The 19,344-nt window shown below is 42.7% G+C and overlaps 1 protein-coding gene across 6 annotated transcripts in view; it reads left to right on the top strand.

Moving 5' to 3' along the window:
• The window catches only part of DCP1B (decapping mRNA 1B), a 67,544-nt gene extending 49,405 nt beyond the window's left edge, over nucleotides 1-18,139 (top strand). For all 6 annotated transcript variants that reach the window (XM_044991511.1, XM_044991526.1, XM_044991518.1 and 3 more), the window contains 2 exons: nucleotides 8,158-8,406; nucleotides 17,117-18,139. In XM_044991511.1, the coding sequence (XP_044847446.1) occupies nucleotides 8,158-8,406; nucleotides 17,117-17,197 (330 nt within the window). In that variant the 3' untranslated portion in view covers nucleotides 17,198-18,139. The remainder of the gene's footprint in view (nucleotides 1-8,157; nucleotides 8,407-17,116) is intronic.
• The last annotated feature ends 1,205 nt before the right edge of the window (nucleotides 18,140-19,344 follow it).

Below are 19,344 nucleotides of genomic sequence, written 5' to 3'. Positions count from 1 at the left end.
ATCCCACCAATGTGATGTGGCAGTGAAGAAGTTGGTTACTGCCTCTGTAGGGGACCTGATAGGACTATTCACTGGTTCTTGTATTTAACATTGTAATTTTGATTTTCTTTTCCTTTTGAACATCTTCAGATAATACTCTATCTAGGTTTGTGTTCCATCTACATGATTTCTCTGATTCCCTTATTTAAGTAACAGTCCATTCTTTTCCAGCCACTAAGGATGAGGCAGCTTCCTACATTGCTAATCTGATTTTCTTGTGCCACAACAGCTACTTGTAGTAATTCAACAATTTTTTACTTTTTATATCCTTGTTTTTCTTGAAAAATATTTCTAGTATCTCTTTTTATCTTTCAAAAAACAACCTGAATTTTGGTGATTGTGCTTCATGGACCTGTCTGGCTTTGCTCCTTAGAAAATTCAAGCAGCTTGAGGAACTGTACTGTTCCTGTGGTGTTTCAAGAAGCACCTCAAGTGCAATTACAAAATGTCACATTATAGTTGACTATTACTGCTGTCCTTGTTGCCGGAGTAGAACCACAGCTAGCTTAGCTTCCTTGTAAAGGCTTCCATGCTCAAATGTCCTCACAAAAAGTCCAGTTCCGGGGTGAGCATTTAAAGACCCTCTTGGCTTCTTTGCTAACTGATAGTCTAGAAGGCCTTTAATTGTGCTGGAGCCTAGCAGCCCTACTGGAAATCTGATTACTGTACAGTTCTGGTGAATGAAGTCCAGAAGCTGTGAGTAAGGATGTTACTTTGAGGAGCCAGAAAACTCTTCAGATGTGCTCCAAATTTGTGAATGCTGAGAAGAAAAAAGTTGCTAACTCACTGAAATATGGGCACACTCTTCTTGACTTTCCCCACTTTACCAGACTAGCCATAACCATCCTTTTTTACTTAAGAGAGTCTTGCTACTCAGAGAAGCCTGAAACAAAATTGTTTAATCAACTAGCCAGCAATTTGAAGCCACATTTGTCACTAAACTCACTGGTAAGAGCTGAACATTTCCAATTCCACAAGATATATATAATTTTTAATCAGAACAGTATGTCTTTGGGATTAATTTGGGTGATTCTGTGTATGGTCATGGTTTTCTGTGAGTTAGTCAGTGAAATTTTACAGAAACAATTGCTTACAAAGGTGAATTTTGACTTCTCAGCCACCAGTGGAGATTACTATTTGCGGTGAAAGCGGCAAAGAGTCCTGTGGCACCTTATTTGCGGTGACATAACTAAGGGCTTGTCTTCACATACAGTGCTACAGCAGCAGAGCTGCAGCAGAGCTGCACCAGTGCAGCTGCGCCACTTTAGCGAAGAAGGTACTACACCAGTGCGAGAGCTTCTCCCTTCAGCATAGTTAGTCCATCTCCCTGAGAAGCGGTAGCTATGTCGACAGGAGAAGATCTCTTGTTGATTATAGCACTGTGTACACGGGAGGGTTAGGTTGATATAAGTGCATCATTTTTGTTACCCTTCTCTATACCTTTTCCAATTCTAATATATCATTTTTGAGATGGGGAGACCAGAACTGCACACAGTAGTCAAGGTGTGACCGTATCATAGGATTATATAGTGGCATTATGGTATTTTCTATCCATTTCCTAAAAGTTACTAACAAAAAGGTAACCAAAGTCACAGTAATTACTTTTGTTTTCCCTGGGTGAGGGGATTGCATTCTGTAAGTGTGAGAAATTGTCTAACTTACTATGAAACATGCACACAGCATGGGGAAAATGAGCTATTCAAACCTAGAAAATAGTCAAGTGTCAAGTTATATATTATAAACCAGTTTGTACTAATAGGAAATAACAAAAATGTAAGTCATCTCAGAAAAAGAGATTGATATTGATAAGTGATAGTGACCTCATTTTGCATGCCTTTGAAAAAGGCAAAAAAGCGGTAATTATATCTGGGTAAGCCTGAGATGGAAAGAACAACCGTTCAGAATGGAACTTGATACTGGCTTCATAATCTTAGTAATTTTACTAGAAGAATTCAAAGAGAAACAATGGCTGAGAGCAAAAATACGTACAGGGAAAAGTCATTCCAGAGATTACTACTGTAAATGTGCATAAAATGCAACAACAATTATTACAATTCCAATCTCTGCCTTGCTTGGCAGAGCATTACTCAAGAAGATTCCTATTGACTGACAAGAGATGGCTTTATTGGCTGAGACACCAGCAACCACTAGTGTTGTACTGGTTGTACTGCCTTTGAAACATTCAGCATTGTTTAGAAGACCTATTACAGACTATAAAAAATGATTAAGATATGATTAATCATTAGTACCAGTACTAACCTAGATTCTGTAAGGCATGACCTATTCCATTCCATTGGGTCAGAGAGTAGACACAGACTTAGAAAGGCTAGGTTTCAGAGTAGCAGCCATGTTAGTCTGTATCCGCAAAAAAAACAGGAGTACTTGTGGCACCTTAAAGACTAACAAATTTATTTAAGCATGAGCTTTCGTGAGCTACAGCTCACTTCTTCGGATGCATAGAATGGAACACACAGACAGGGGATATTTATACATACAGAGAACATGAAAAGGTGGAAGTATGCATACCGACAGGCAGAGTCTAATCAATTGAGATGAGCTATCTTTAGCAGGAGGAAAAAAACTTTTTGAAGTGATAATTAAGATGGCCCATAGAAGGTGTGAGGAGAACTTAACATAGGGAAATAGATTCAATTGGTGTTTTCCCTATGTTAAGTTCTCCTCACACCTTCTATGGGCCATCTTAATTATCACTTCAAAAAGTTTTTTTCCTCCTGCTAACGATAGCTCATCTCAATTGATTAGACTCTGCCTGTTGGTATGCATACTTCCACTTTTTCATGTTCTCTGTATGTATAAATATCCCCTGTCTGTGTGTTCCATTCTATGCATCCGAAGAAGTGAGCTGTAGCTCACGAAAGCTCATGCTTAAATAAATTTGTTAGTCTTTAAGGTGCCACAAGTACTCCTGTTTTTTTTAGAAAGGCTAGTTAGCACAGGATTTCCTATAGAATTCAGTGACTTGGCCAAGCCAGTTATACTTATTATTGAAAAAGATGGGAAGGTAAAAATCTGTAGAGAGTTTAAAATCAGGGCCAATCCCTCTCAGTGTGTCTCGGTATTCTTTACTATAGACTGAAGACTTGTTTGCCACCCTGTCCAGTGAATAAACATTTAAATTAAATAGATTTGGCACAAATATATTTTTACATGCTGAAGCAAGATTAATCAAAGCAGATCCTGACAATAAATGCACCAAAAAGTCTGTTCCTTATAATTGTTTATCATTCAGTATGGTATCTACTCCTACTATAGATCAAAGGACAGTAAAGCAAATTTTACGATATCTGCCAGGAATAGAATGCTGTCTCAACAATATCTTCATTATTGGAAAAAAAGACCAAGGGTATTTAAGGAATGGATAAGATTCTTCAATGATGAGGAGACTATAGCTTGCATTTTCTAACAATAGTCCTGACACATTATAAACCCAGTTTTAAATTGGCTTGTGATGTATCTCCGTATGGCATAAGAACTTCCAACTCCCATATGGAAAGGAAAGACTAGTTGCAGGGAAAATAGCAAAAGCTGAACAGTTATGCTCAAATCTACAAAGGAGGCACTCTGCCTAGTGCTAGACTGATTCAGGAAACTATCCATATTAAAGGCAACAAGGAAGCATGTTTAATTCCCAATGAGAAAGCATTGATCCCTAATGGACTTTAAGCACCTGCTTATCATTAAGCATGTGCTGTTCTGAATAGGGATGGCCTTAAGTACGTGCTTAAGTGCTTTCATGAATTTATGCCACGATCATAAGAGTACCTACCATAGCCTTGACAGTATACAAATAATTTATCCTATTTATAATAGACCGCTTACCGCACTTCTTAGACCAGCCTTAAATCAGTTACATAATTTCAATATAGAGCGTTTCTTCTATCTGTGCATAAATGTGGTACTTTGTAGTGGTGATGGTACTCAGTGGTGATACAACTGGTATTTTTTAGTTGTCACAAGTAAAACATTTAATAAATTTGAAAAATACCATAATTTCTGAATTAAACTTGGAAAGGCACTTTTTTTAGTTATGACAGGCCAGTTCGTGAAAATGTCTAGGAGCATTTATCTCATGGTGAAATGAACTTTCCAGTCACAAAAGAGTCTTTTATACCAGATGAGGTACTTGGGTAATAACAGTTAACCTGCAATCACAAATATTTAAGAAAGGGAGTTTCTGAACAGCAATAACAAAATAACTAGGCTACAGATAAATTTGGCATCCAGGGTTTGAATTTCAGATGTAATCAACAGCAGAAGAGTGCACCAGTTGTCTACAAGTGCATGGCAACAGAAACATGTTTGTACCCCTGGTTTTAACCAACAAAATCTTGGCAACAGCTACATCTAGAATTTGCTGAGACATTTTTAGGTGAAATGTTTTTAGTCCTAAGTGATACTCGCTAAAAATGGACAGAAGTCAATAACACATACTCTAACTACTAATGTTCTAAGAGACTCATTTGATACATATGGAATTCCAAGCAGCTAGTGTGTGATAGTAGGCCCCAGTTTACATTACAAGAGTTCCAATACATTTCTCAGCTCAAACAATATAACATAAATTCACCAAGTGCCATGTTATCCAGCTGCCAACATCATTGCTGAATACTAAACAGAGACATTTAAGTAAATACTTTGTTTCAAAGCAGCATATTTTTTCTTGTTGTCCTATTGCAGTGCTGTACAACTGACAAACTAAACTTCTGCTGTGCTGATGGTGAATCAGAGACTTAAGTCTTGATGTGGTGAAGATAGAGATAAATGAGTGGATGTTGAATAACAAGTAACTCAGGTTAAATTCTATCAGAAAAAAATCTATTAGCAACATTTTTAGGAAGGTGATTTGTGTCCTTATGAGGAATTATTCAAAGATAAGAGAAATGGCTGACTGGGAAAGTAGGGTCAAAATAGACTGAGCGCTGGTCTACACTACTGCGATCAATCGATCTAACTTATGCAACTTCAGTTATTTACATAACATAACTGAAGTCAGCGTAGTTAGGTCCACTTATCGCAGTGGCTACACTGTACTGTGTCAATGGGAGAGTCTCCTGTTGACTTCCCTTGCGTTTCTCAGGGAGGCGGAGTACACAAATCGATGGGAAAGTGCTCTCCCATCGACTTAGTGTGTCTTCACCAGAACTGCTAAATGGACACTCGCTGCATCGATTGCAGCAGTGCCGATTTACTGGTAAGTGTAGACATGCCCTGAGTGTCCTATATTGACAACATTGAATTTTGCACCTACACACCTGTTAGTGAAGAGATCATCTCAAAGGTGTTTTATCTGAAAGTACTCCATTACCAAAGATTCTTTAGGACCTTCAAGCCACAGTAATCACTCTCAATGAAAGTTGCAGAGGGTACTACAGAGATTACAATAATAGTACCAGAATCAACATCTGACATTTGTAACGGAAGTTCAGAAGCCGTTGGATAAATTTTGTCACTTGAGTAACTCTGAACTAAATAGCTAAACTGAAAAAAAGTCTTTGTGTTGAAGGAGACTATCCTCCACATGTACAGAAGCTACTTAAATGCTAGAATTTATGAACATGTAGAATCTCATTTGTTAACAAAAATATACATTTTTAAATTACACAGAAAATTTAAGACTTCATTAACAAGAAATAGGTACATATATTTTCTATTCTTATCCCGAGACAAATATTTGAGGTGTGAGGATCACTTAGATATTGCACTAGCCAAATATTAACTTGCTCAGTTACCAGTACATGGCAGAGTTACTTACACACTTAGCCTCTGTTTTACATATACTGGTGAAAAGCAGTTTCTTACCATGAAAAACAAATAATTCTTAAGCGATGCCTACTAAACTACATTGTATGTTTGTTTATGACAAGAGTCCATGCTATTAAAAGCACAACATGGTACCTCTATACTTGTGTTACAGATTCTTATTCCTCGGATTGTATACAGAAAAGTGGTATCTTTGATTTTTAAGAACCTGACACTGTATCCAAATTCTGTAGATGCATATTACTTTTATTTTAGCTAGAAACATCCCTGTCAGCATTAGTCATTTTGTTAGACCAGAACCACTAATAAGCAACACTAGGGGCCAGCAGTGTTCCAAGAACAGACATGCGTGTACCACCTTCCCTGCTGGCTGGCAGCGGCCACACAGTGAAATAGGGAAGACCTGCCATTCATGTGCAGGGAACACGGACTTGCTTCTTTCTGTTATGATTGTGCACCATGGGGAATAGGAATTGCAGGTAAATAGTGTTCTTTTTTAAAAGCAGTCTGCAGGGCCGGTGCAACCTATTAGGCGACCTAGGCGGTCACCTAGAGCGCTAGGATTTGGGGGCGGCATTTTCTTTGGCATCGACCGTGGCGGCTGGCTCGTCGACCGCCCCGGTCGCCGCCGGCATTTAGGCAGAGGGAGCTGGGGCAGGGGGGTGCGGGGAGGGCTGCTGCAGCAAGTGGGGGGGGGGGGCGGCACGCAGGGGAACTCCCCGCCCCAGCTCACCCCTGCTTCACTTTTCCCACCAATCAGCTTAGGCGCCGCAAGCCTGGGAGGCGGGAGAAGTGAAGCAGCCGCGGCGTGCTCGGGAGCAGGGGTGAGCTGGGGCGGGCAGCTGCTGCACGGCTCCCCGGGCTGGGGAGGGAGCTGCCGCGGGGGAGTGCCTCAGGGCGGAGCAGGGGGGCAGGGAGCCGCTGCAGGGCTTGGGGACAAGGGAGAGCGCAAGGTGGAAGTTTCGCCTAGGGGCGCGAAACATCCTTGCACCGGCCCTGGTAGTCTGGCTTTGAAAAGCAGAAAAACAATATTTACTAAACAGTGGAGTTAGTGGTAGCATAATATTGCATGCTTTTTCATATCCACAAATCCTAGAAAGTTTTTCTGCTCCTGTAAATTTACCATCAGAAAGTAGCTTGAGAACTTAGTCTTTTTCTCTTTTTTTTTTGAGTGACTGCATATTATGGTGAATAGTGCCCAAATAGTTTAGATAAAATAACAGTAAATATTTGTTTTGTTGTTATCGTGTTGGTCCCAGGATATTCAAGAGAGAATGTGGGTGAGGTAATATCTTTTATTGGACCTACTTCTGTAGTTGAGAGATACAAACTTTCAAGCTTACATAGAGCTTTAGAAGATGCTTCTATGGGTGTTGGTTTTTTTTGTTTTTTTAATATGGACAATCACCGAATATTGCTCCCACTAGAAGCCTCTAAAATAATGTCAGATACTTGAGCAGTGAGGAAAGCTACAGATTAGAATTAAGGCCCATTGCTAGAGCTTTGTGGTGAACATTTAAAGAGCACTTGTCACATTATCTTATTCCTACCAGCATTGTCGGTGCTGCACATTTAATAGTTCTAAATATACCCCATAATTAAAAGGATAAACCCTGCAGGCTCACAATCTACTTTCAAATCAATATGTGCCTCCCTGCTTAGACTAAAATTAAGGGAACGCTGACAGAATCATAGTAGCATCTAGGTTTCTGGTAAAGATGTTCTCTTTTTCTTTAAAGGTTTTTTTTAGTCTAGTGCATTGAGCATGCACCAGGAAGTCAAAACTAGATTCTGTTCCTGGCTCTGCCAACAACTCACTATGGAACTTTGGGCAAGTCACCTAACCTTCTGTTCTTGTTCTTTCTATCTGTAAAATGAGGATGCATCCCCCCCCCCCCCCCGCAAAAAAAGTATTTTGAGAGCTATAGATGAAACGTACTATAAAGTTCAAAATATTTATTAAAGTACACTCTCATACAAGCGAGCATATTCTCAAAACCCAAACTGGGGGACATAGAAGGACCTCAAATGTTGCAGTTTTTCATTTTCTACAGTTCTAGTATTTATAATAGTCTAACTTTTACAATAAGCTGATTTTGTATTTAAGCAAATTTGCCAGTTAAATAGACCTTATTACACTTGAGATTCAGTACTGTGGTCTTGAATTGGATGGGTGGTTGTGGGCCCCAGATACTCTTAATCCTCATTGTATCTCTGCATATCTGCTCTTGTGAATCTATTTCTGCCTGGAGTCCTCTTCATCTTTATCCCTCTATTCTTAGTGAATATACGCGTTGCTTAAATGCTTCCATTTTTTATTAATTTGTGTATGGGCAGGTCATCTCACCTCAGCGCATTCCTGCTACTGTGACTCCTGCACTACTGATGTCCCCCATGCTGTTCACACAGTCCACACCTGCTCCACCAAAGGCAAGTGAAAGTGGGTGCTTACCACCAGCAAATCAAGAATCTGCTTCCAGTTCAGCTAGCCTTCTCCTTCCTATGCAGAATCCAGAGCCATCTGTCGTAAACAGCAACTCATTGACCAAGATGCAGCTTCAGGAAACACTTTTACACCTGATCCAGGTAAAGAATCAGAAACATTCCCCCTTTGCTTGTATCCCTCCTTCTCATTTTGATTTAAATACCTCTGATGGATAATTGGTCCTATCCACCAGTCTTAATGATAGATGAGTAAACTAAACTGTCCACTGGCAGTTGTACTGTTTCTGGCTATATATTAAAGAAGCACTAAATCATTGGCTAAGGAGATAATAGTCCCTCTTGTTAGAGTTGGGGTTTAACTGTGTTTTGATTAATGTATTCAGTTTGGGGTGCAACAGTTCAAGAATGATAAATTTGAGAGGATTCAGGGGAGAGAATAAGGATGTTAAGGGCTTACAGGAATTGGCTTAAAGGTGAAAACTACTTACATGTATGTAGTGTAGTTAAAAGATGAGCATCTCAATGGCAGTACTTTGGAAATCCTTAAAAGATATCCGTGTTGAGGGCAGGAGAAGTTCAAGTAGGAATAAGAAATAATGGGATGAAGGTGAGCAAGTAAAAATGAAGGATAAATATCCAGAAAATATTTTAACAACAAGGTCCATTATATAGCTTGCGTGACTCAGATATAGTCTTGACAGAACACTCAGGAATATTATGTAGAAAACAATCCTGTATTCGACACAGAGTGGAGTGAGTGCTCTTTGAGGATCCTTCCTATCTTCAAATTCTATGGATACAAGAAACAGTGGTTTTAAAGAGGATGTGGTAAATGCCAAAGGTAAATGTATATAATTTATAAGGAATAAAGAGGGACTGGTCTTGGGTTCCAATTTCTAAGCCTAGGCTACTTGCCCACATAAGTGTAGATCCTCTACTTAGCAGAGAATGTGAGCTAATAACTGATGACATCAAGAAGGCTGAGGTGTTTAATGAGTATTTTGCTTCAGTCATCTCTAAAAAGGTTAGAGGACCAGATACTCAAAACAATTAATATTAACAAGGAGGAAGGAATGCAAAATAGGAAAAGAATATTTAGGCCTTGTCTACACTACAAGACTATTTCGAATCTACTTAAGTCGAATTTGTGGATTCGACCTTATGAAGTCGAATTTGTGTATCCACAGTAAATACACTAATTCGAATTTCTGAGTCCACAGTAACGGGGCTGGCGTCGACTTTGGAAGCGGTGCACTGTGGGAAGCTATCCCACAGTTCCCGCAGTCCCCGCTGCCCATTGGAATGCTGGGTAGAGCTCCCAATGCCTCCTGGGGGAAAAATGTGTCGAGGGTGCTTTTGGGTAACTGTTGTCATTGAACCGTCAATCACGCCCTCCCTCCCTGAAAGCTCCGGCGGGAAATCTGTTCGCGCCCTTCTCTGGTCGGTTACAGCGCGGACGCCACAGCACTGCGAGCATGGAGCCCGCTGCGATCATCGCTGCACTTATGGCCGTTGTCAACTCCTCGCACCTTATTGTCCACCTCTTCCACAGTCAGCTGCTGAGAAATCGGGCGAGGAGGCTCCGGCAGCGCGGTGAGGACAGGAATTCACAGAGTGGCGCAGACCTCTCACAAAGCAGGGTACGCCGTGCCGTGGAGATCATGGTGGCAATGGGTCAAGTTCATGGTGTGGAACGGCGATTCTGGGCCCGGGAAACAAGCACGGACTGGTGGGACCGCATATTGCTGCAGGTCTGGGATGAATCACAGTGGCTGCGAAACTTCAGGATGCGTAAGGGCACTTTCCTTGAACTCTGTGACTTGCTGTCCCCTGCCCTGAAGCGCCAGGACACCCGGATGCGAGCAGCCCTGAGTGTGCAGAAGCGAGTGGCCATAGCCCTCTGGAAACTTGCAACGCCAGACAGCTACCGGTCAGTAGCGAACCACTTTGGCGTGGGCTAATCTACCGTGGGGGTTGCTGTGATTCAAGTAGCCCACGCAATTGATGAGCAACTTCTCTCAAAGGTAGTGACTCTCGGAAACGTCCAGGACATCATAGATGGCTTCGCCGCGATGGGATTCCCAAACTGCGGTGGGGCTATAGATGGGACTCACATCCCTATCCTGGCACCAGCCCACCAGGCCAGCGAGTACATTAACCGAAAGGGCTACTTTTCAATGGTGCTGCAAGCACTGGTAGACCATAGGGGACGTTTTACCAACATCTACGTCGGGTGGGCGGGCAAGGTTCATGATGCGCGTGTGTTCAGGAACTCTGGTCTGTTTAAACGCCTCCAGGCAGGTACTTTCTTCCCGGACCACAAAATAACGGTTGGGGATGTGCAGATGCCTACAGTGATCCTCGGGGACCCAGCCTACCCGCTAATGCCCTGGCTCATGAAGCCCTATACAGGCGCCTTGGACAGAGAGAAGGAACTCTTCAACTACCGGCTGAGCAAGTGCAGAATGGTGGTGGAGTGTGCTTTCGGACGTCTCAAGGGGAGATGGCGGAGCTTACTGACTCGCTCGGACATCAGCGAAAAGAATATCCCCGTAGTTATTGCTGCTTGCTGTGTGCTCCACAATCTCTGTGAGAGCAAGGGCGAGACCTTTTTGTCCGGATGGGAGGTTGAGGCAAATCGCCTGGCTGCAGTTTGCGCTCAGCCAGACACCCGTGCCGAGAGAATATCCCAGCGGGAAGCGCTGTGTATCCGGGAGGCTTTGAAAGCAAGTTTCCTCGGAGAGCAGGGTAACCTATGACTCTCCACTTGCTTTCAAGAGAAACTGACCCTGGGCCTGTGTCTGTATGTGTCGATTTCGAGCTGCGGTTACATACCCCGTTCTCCAAGTTTCCCCCACTTCCAAAGCACGTTTTAAATCAAATTAATTGTTACACTCATTATTAATAAATCTTTGTTTTACTTTGCATTTCTGTTCAGGTGTTGAAACATGGACGCATACTGTGCTGGGCACGGTGTGCACTGATGTACAGACCGCTTGTTCCATAGAGGAATGACATCCTCCTGCTCCTACATAGGTCTCTGGGGTGGGGGACGGTTGGAAGTGGTTGTGCATGAAGGGGAGGGATTGCAGGAAGGGGTGGGTTTGCAGGAAGGGGCGAGTGGTGCCTTCTTTGGATAGGGGTTTGGATGACGGCAGTGGGCTGCGGGTTTGGGCGTAGGAAGGGGTGAGGGGTGTGGGGGAAGGGTGAGTATCTGTCCGTGGATGAGGGCTCTTGTTGGGGCTCAGGGCAGCGGAGAGGCTCGGTGCTACGGTGGAAGTGCATGGTAAGGGCAGCGTGCCTTAACATTAAGGGGGTGGCAGGCGCTAGGACCCTGGACAAGCATACACATCACAGAATGACACGGGGCAGCATACACCACACAGAGTGACCCTGGTGCCTACTGACTGCAGTGTGTGTGTGCCCTGCAGTTGATCATGCCCCCAAGTCTGTACCCTGGTAATGTAGGCTATACCGTGCAATTATAAATCCCCTCCCCCCCCCCCCATACACAAAAAAATCCTCTGACACGAAAGACGTGACCGAAACAGTGAATAACAGCAAACAGCTTTTAATAATCTAATACACAGTGGGGGGATGAAACTCGGATTTGGGACTGGGTGAGCCTGTAAGGGAAGCACTTCTACAAATGTATAGCGTGAGAGGTGTGTGGTACATTAGCGCTATGCAGTGGTGCAGTGACAGTTCTCACGGCCCCTACCGCCCCTCCGTCTTGTACTTTTGGGTGGGGGGGGGCAGGACTTCTTGGCGGGGGAGGGCGGTTGCAGATACACTGCAGGGGGGCTCTGTCCTCCTGCCTGCGGTCCTGCAGAACATCAACAAGGCGCCGGAGCGTGTCCGTTTGCTCCCTCATTAGGCCAAGCAGCGTTTGAGTTGCCTGCTGGTCTTCCTGCCGCCAGCTATCCTCCCGTTCGATGTGTGTGCGATGCTGTTGACATAGGGTCTCCCTCCACTGTCTCTGCTCTGCCGCCTCGGCTCTGGAGCAGGCCATCAGTTCCGCAAACATCTCGTCCCTAGTCTTTTTCTTTCGCCGCCTAATCTGCGCCAGCCTCTGTGAGGGGGATGCCGTGGCAGTCCGGGAAAGAGCCGAAGCTGTGTGATGGGAAAAGTAACTGATTTCCTTGAACAGATACATGTTTGCGAACAGTGAACACAGTCTAGTCAGTTTCTCTGAACAAGACCATACAGGGCAACAAGTCTCACGAGATCTCGGGCCAAGTTCGAGATTTCGGAATACGCTCTCATTGGCTGCGGCATTGCACAGGAGAGCGGACAAGTGGGGAGAGACAGCTGAATCCGTCTAGCAGACAGTCCTGGTAAGCCTTACAGTACATTCTGCTTATCAGTTAATGGATAGCTGTGCCCTCCCGCTAAAGGCAATCTGGAAATCATATACTCTGACCCTTTTCCAGCCACTCCCGCCAGTGCACGGGAAAGATCAATGTATGCTTTTCCTATGTGGCCTACAACACGTGGCTGTTAAGCGAGGGTCATTGTTATGCAAAGTAAAAGTCAACCATTCACAACAGTAACAATACACTAATTGCCCTAATTAGATGCAGCATTTCATGAACGAGATCACCCTGATGCGGGTCCCTCGGAGTCACAAAGAGCGGATGCTAAGGGAAGCCCTGCAGAGACCAGGACCATATGCGGCCATGCTTGTGGAGGCGATGATTCCCATCTACATAAGGATGTCCTGGCGCGGAAGAGTGTGCTTCCACAGAGCACCCAACAAGGCACCTCTCCCCAGGAACCTCCTGCGGAGGCTTTTCGAGGACCTAAATGAGACCTTTCTTGAATTGTCCCTGGAGGATTATTGTTCAATCCCTATATGTGTGGACCTACTTTTCATATAGTTTTTCATTGAAAATTTTATATATAGTATTTCTATTTTTTTATACCTGTTTTATAAAAAATAAATGTTTACATTTTTATAGCACTTACCGCCTGATCCTTCCCCTGATTCAGAGTCCGGGTTAACGGCCGGGGAGGGTTGGTAGGGGATCTCTGTGAGGGTGATGAAGAGATCCTGGCTGTCAGGGAAAGCGGTTTTGTGTTCGCTGTCGCCTGCGCCGTCCTCCACAGACCCTTCCTCATCTTCCCCATCGGCGAACATCGAGGAGGAACTGTCCAGGTTCACTATGCCATCCACTGAGTCCACGGTCAGTGGTGGCAGACCCACCTAGAATGGCATGCAGTGCCTCGTAGAAGCGGCATGTCTGGGGCCAGGCTCCGGAGCGTCCGTTTGCCGCTCTGACTTTTTGGTAGCCTTGTCTCAGGTCCTTGATTTTCACGCGGCACTGCATTGCATCCCGGCTGTATCCTTTCTCTATCATTGCTTTGGAGACCTTCTCGAAGGTCTTTGCATTCCGCTTGCTGGAGCGCAGCTCCGACAGCACAGACTCCTCGCCCCACACACCGATCAGATCCAGGACTTCCCGGTCTGTCCATGTTGGGGACCTCTTTCTATTCTTGGATTGGCCGGACTCCTCTGCTGGAGAGCTCTGCATCGTTGCAGGTGCTGCGGAGCTCGCCCCGATGTCCAGCCAGGACGTCAGATTCAAAGTGCCCAGACAGGAAAATGAATTCAAATTTTCCCGGGTCATTTCCTGTGTGGCTGGTCAGAGAATCCAAGCTCTGACTGCTGTCCAGAGCGTCAACAGAGTGGTGCACTGTGGGATAGCTCCCGGAGCTACTAAGTTCGATTTGCATCCACACCTAGCCTAATTCGAGCTAGCCATGTCGAATTTAGCGTTACTCCACCTGTCGGGGTGGAGTACCGAATTCGAACTAAAGAGCCCTCTAGTTCGAATTAAATGGCTTCCTGGTGTGGACGGTTAGTTCGAATTAACGCTGCTAAATTCGAATTAAAGTCCTAGTGTAGACCAGGCCTTAGATAAGTTACATGTATTCAAGCCAACAGGGCCTAATGGATCTTATCCTAGGGCATTTAAGGAACTAGCTGAAGCAATCTCAGAACCATTAGCAATTATCTTCAAGAACTCCTGGAGGACAGGTGAAGTCCAGAGGGCTGGAGACGGGCAAATATAATACTTATCTTTAAAAGGGGGAACAAAGAGGATCTGGAGAAGTATAGGATCAGTCAACCTAACTTCGATACCTGGAAAGATACTGGATCAAAACAATCAGTTTGTAAGCACCTAGAGGATAACAGGGTTATAGAATAGCCAGCATGGATTTGTCAAGAACAAACCATGCCAAACCAACCTAATTTCCTCCTTTGACAGGGTTTCTAGTCTAGTAGATGGGGGTGGGGGAGCAGCTGATAGAATACATCTTGATTTAGTAAAACTTTTGACACACTTCTACATGACATTCTCATAAGCAAATTAGGGGAAAGCAGACTAGATGAAATTATTATAAAGTGGCTGCACTGCATTGATTGAAGGACTATATTCAGGCTGTCCAGCAAGGAGGGCATATCTAATGGGATTTCACAGGCGTCAGTCCTGAGTTTGGTACTATTCAGTATTTTTCATTAATGATTTGTATAATGGAATGCAGTGTGTGCTTATAAATAAGGTTAAGGTTAAGGTTTTGTTACGGTTATTTTTAGTAAAAATCATGAACAGGTTGTGGGCAATAAACAAAAATCCATGGAAGCCTGTGACCTGTTTGTGATTTTTACTAAAAAATAACTAGGGGGGACAACAGCCCAAGCCCCATAAAAGTCAGAAATGATTACAACAAAAATAAAGAGAAAACACAGTTGGTGCCTAACTTAACAAACTACATTAGATTCAAAGTTTCCTCAGCACATGCTTTCAGCTGTCTTACTGACCAAACTCTTTAGGACAGGACTCCTCCCCCAGAGTCCAATGGCGGTTTCCTTTGTCTCTTCAGGGGCAATGAATATGATGGGCAGGAGGAGAAAGAGGGGGTGTCTTGAGGTATCTGCCCCTGCTTTTTATGTTTTCAGTCCCCCTCTTGAAAAACATTTCCAGGTGGGAGCCAGGGGACAGTCAATCTTTGTGGAAGGAAACTCCATGCTGTTCCTTTGCTAACATGTAGATTTTTACCACTGCCCGCTTTCCTGCCAAAGAATGGCCACTTAGCAGGTAATGGTCCACCAGCCTTGTTTACACCTGGCTGAGGCGTCAGCTTCCCCTTTATCTCTGAGGAACTGGTTTGGCAGCCACTCAGACTTATCTGGAAAACATACTTTTAGTCATGATTTCAGCTTATGTTTATAACTTCACATATAATGCTGCTACATGCATTTTACCATGATATTATATATTGGCAAATTATGCGTTTTCAAGTGATACTTTTCAAGGGATACTTGTACAAAGATTATTGCAATAGTATGGAGAGCAGGGGTGGCCAACCTGACCCTGAGAAGGAGCCAGAATTTACCAATGTACATTGCCAAAGAGCCACAGTAATATGTGAGCAGCCCCCTGCTCCCAGCACCTCCCACCCACCAGCAGACCCAGCGATCAGCGCCTCCCTCTCCCTCCCTGCACCTCCCAGTCAGCTGTTTCGTGGAGTGCAGGAGGCTCTGGGGGGGAAGGAATGTCCTAATTTTAGTTATCCTCCTATGCTCATGCATGGGTTGGTTCATTCCCTTGTAATTTGAGTTGCTCTGTTCCTCCACTCTGCCAGGCTGTCAGGTTCGGCAGCAGTAGTTCTTAAACTGTGGTGTGTAAAATCCTGGTGGTCTGCAAAATGAACCATTTTGAGAACTAGCCAGTGTGGCGTATTGAAGTGTTGGAAAGGGAGATCTCCATGGAATAATATTTTAGTGCAAAATGGTCTGCAGAATGGAAAAAGTTTTGAGAACTACTATCCTAAAGAGTCATAGAGTTCAAAGCCAAAAGGGACCACCTGATCATCTAATCTGACCGCCTGTATATCACAGGTCACCAATATCACCCAGCATCTACTAAACTAGCAACTGAAATTAGACCAAAGCCTATAGCCCATTGGAGACTAAATTATTATGTGCTACAGGAAGACAACAGAGAGGGACCAAGGTGCACCAATGACTGAGACCCTTGCAGTGGCTGGGAATTGATTGATAGAGATACCCGGATGATCCCAGCAAATGACCCATATCCCATGCTGCAGAGGCATGCTCAAACCCCCAAGATAGCTGACAATCTGACTTGAGGGAAAATTCCTTCCCAACTCCACATATGAGGATCAGTTAGACTCTAAGCAGGTGATCAAGAATCAGCCAGCAATTTAAGTGTGCATGGGTGGAGTAACTAGTGCAGATTAAGACCATTAAAGCCAATGGTATTCAGTGCAGGTGCAGCAATTTGACTGCATGGAATTTAGTGTAGGAACAGGAAGAAATTCAGCCCACCTGCTCACCCAGGCACTTTGGTATTATTATTGCAGTAGTGGGTGGGGAACAGAAACTATGTAAAAGACCTCCTAGATATGTGATAATTAGGGAGAAGGGAAGAAATTGCAAGTATATGTTATCACTACAGAAGTCTTGCAGGGCGGGAAAGAGAAAAGTCTGACTTCCACCCAGCCAATGTCCTCATGAATTTACAAAATTTCCTGTTTTTCATGTCTTCAACTCTTCTAAAAGAGATAAGAGAATTCCCCCTTTTCTCATGCTGCCAATGAATGCAAAAGATGCTGTTAAACCTATTAGCCGGAAGTAACGAAGTGTTTGAGTTTTGTGTTCTGTTTTTGTATGTTTGATGATGAAAACCCCCTTCTAGTGCCAATTTTGACTGGGATGGTAAGGTTGAAAATTCATTAGACCCTGAAATGGAATGAATTCAGAATCTTTTAGCTTGAGAACTATGATCTTCCAGTAACAAGTCTTATTTATTTTGTTTTTCAGAATGATGACAACTTCTTAAACATTATCTATGAAGCTTATCTCTTCAGTGTAAGAAAGACAGCAATCAAAAAGTCTATGTAAAAGAGAATTTTAAAATTAAATTTCTATGACTTCCTGAACTCCAGGAAGAAAATGTCTCTCATGCCAAGTGGTGTTACATTGTTTAAAAACTTCTGCCTTTAAAAACAATAAAATGAAATAAATGGTCCTAGACTTTTTAGTTACACTTTAAATATTGCTTGTTGGCAAGTACATGCTGTACTGAGAAATGTGTGGGTGGAAACTGCTTTCCTCAGGGGGGAGGGTAACAACGCTGCTAAAGACTTAATCACAAAATATCTTAAATTATTTTCTTACATGGGCCTGTTGCTAGATGAATTATATTTCCTTCATACAGACTCTGTTCTCAGAGTTCATTTTTCTTTTTATTTATGGCTGTGGTTATTCATGGACTAGATATTTAATGTGGTTTTTTTTTCTCAGATAGATGTTATCACTTCCATTAGTCAACACTATTTCACAATGAACAGTGCCCATTCCTGGCCACCATGTGGCAGTGTTGGACTGTTTTTAAGCATATGAAGCTATTGGTGAAATTTTGGAAGAGGAATGGTCTTTTGAAACAGGGGTTGTTCCATCACCTTTTGTAACAAAACAAAACAAAAAAAAAAGTTTCAAAGAAAGTGGTGACATTTTTCCTCAATTTTTTTAATGAAAATCAGTTTCTGTTTTGTCTTCAGAATATTTATAGCCAGCTATAGAAATGGAACTCTGAGGAGTTTTTAAAAAATTATAGGGAGGTCCTTTTGTTTGTGACTGTTCTTGCTGTTAATGTAGATCTGATGTGGCACTAGCGTCATGTTTCTGTGCTTCTGGAAACAATCTGCATAATCATAAGCAATATGTAAACTGGTCAAGAAAACAGTTACTTGGTTTATAAGTCCTTTTTTAGTATGTTCCAAGAGCAGATGGGTCAGTGGTTCCAATGATCCATTTATAAAGAAAATAAAATGGATTAGCCAGAGTGTGCAGTGCATTCATTTTACTACCACGTGGACTAAGTATTTAGTTCTGAAAGGTCAGTTGTCAAGTTTAAGCTCTGAATTTAATATACTTCCAAATTTGTATAGGAATGAAGTAGATTACAGTGAGCAGTGTGCTCCACATTAACACATTTTTAAATCAATCAGACTAAACAAACAAATGTGGTGGTTTTAGTTCTTACATGCTTCAGTGGCAGATGGTATATGTAAAGCCATGGTTTGTTCATAGTCCTTATCGAAGAAAAAATCAGTCCAAATTTTTTTCTACTCTGTAATGCTACAGTTTAAAAACGGTACTTTCTTACTCACCAGAACGGTTTCCTTTGTGGTTTCAGAGCCAGATTTGTTGATTGTAATGACAAAAGTATGTTTTTACTGCTTTACTCCCAGTACTGTCAAGGCAAATCAGCAAAGACCTTGTCTACATGGGCATATGTGTTCAGTATTATGTACGGTGTGAATTTAAACTGATATAGTTGTTTGGTTATATAGTTGACTCACATCCCCCCTATGTGAATACTCTAATTCTGGTATAAGAGTGGCTTTTTTTGGTTTAATTTTTGTTTGGAAACGGGTTTAAGCTAAACTGAAAACAGCCATTCTTATACCAGAATTAGTATGTCCACATAGGGGTTATACTTGTGTAACCGTGTAGAACCGGTAAAACTTTCCTGTGTAGGCAAACCCTAAGAGAACAAGGTGGATTCTATTTCTTTTTGGTAATCAACAAAATGCTTTAGTAAATTTCAGTCACTTATACCTTTACAAACCCACTGAAGGCAAGAGGTTGCACAGGTATCATGGAGGGCATACATTGAAGAGAAGAGGCCTGATTCTGATCTCACATCCATTTATACAGAGGGGTGATTCTATTGACTTCATTGAAGTCCATCTTGATTCACAATGGTGTAAGTAAAATTGGAATCAAGACCAGTGGGTTTGCATGAGTGTAATCAAGGGCCTGATGTAATTTGAGGATGATAGACATGTATAGCTAAAGACCTAATTTGGCCTGTAGAAGCTTTATTACTAATGATGTGCTCAAAGGAATTATCTTAGTTTGACTGTGATACATCCCAAATAGATTTTTTTGCGAGCCTGTCACGGGGAAGCATTCTTATAAAATAAGCACATTTGATAAAGGCATAATTGAGATCAAATGATGCCATTTTTGCATTTGCTTTT

The sequence above is a fragment of the Mauremys mutica genome, chromosome 1, assembly GCF_020497125.1.
Source record: "Mauremys mutica isolate MM-2020 ecotype Southern chromosome 1, ASM2049712v1, whole genome shotgun sequence".
NCBI classification, from domain to species: Eukaryota; Metazoa; Chordata; order Testudines; family Geoemydidae; genus Mauremys; species Mauremys mutica.
The sequence above is the reverse complement of the archived record's forward strand: the minus strand, read 5'-3'. Positions and strand labels throughout refer to the sequence as shown.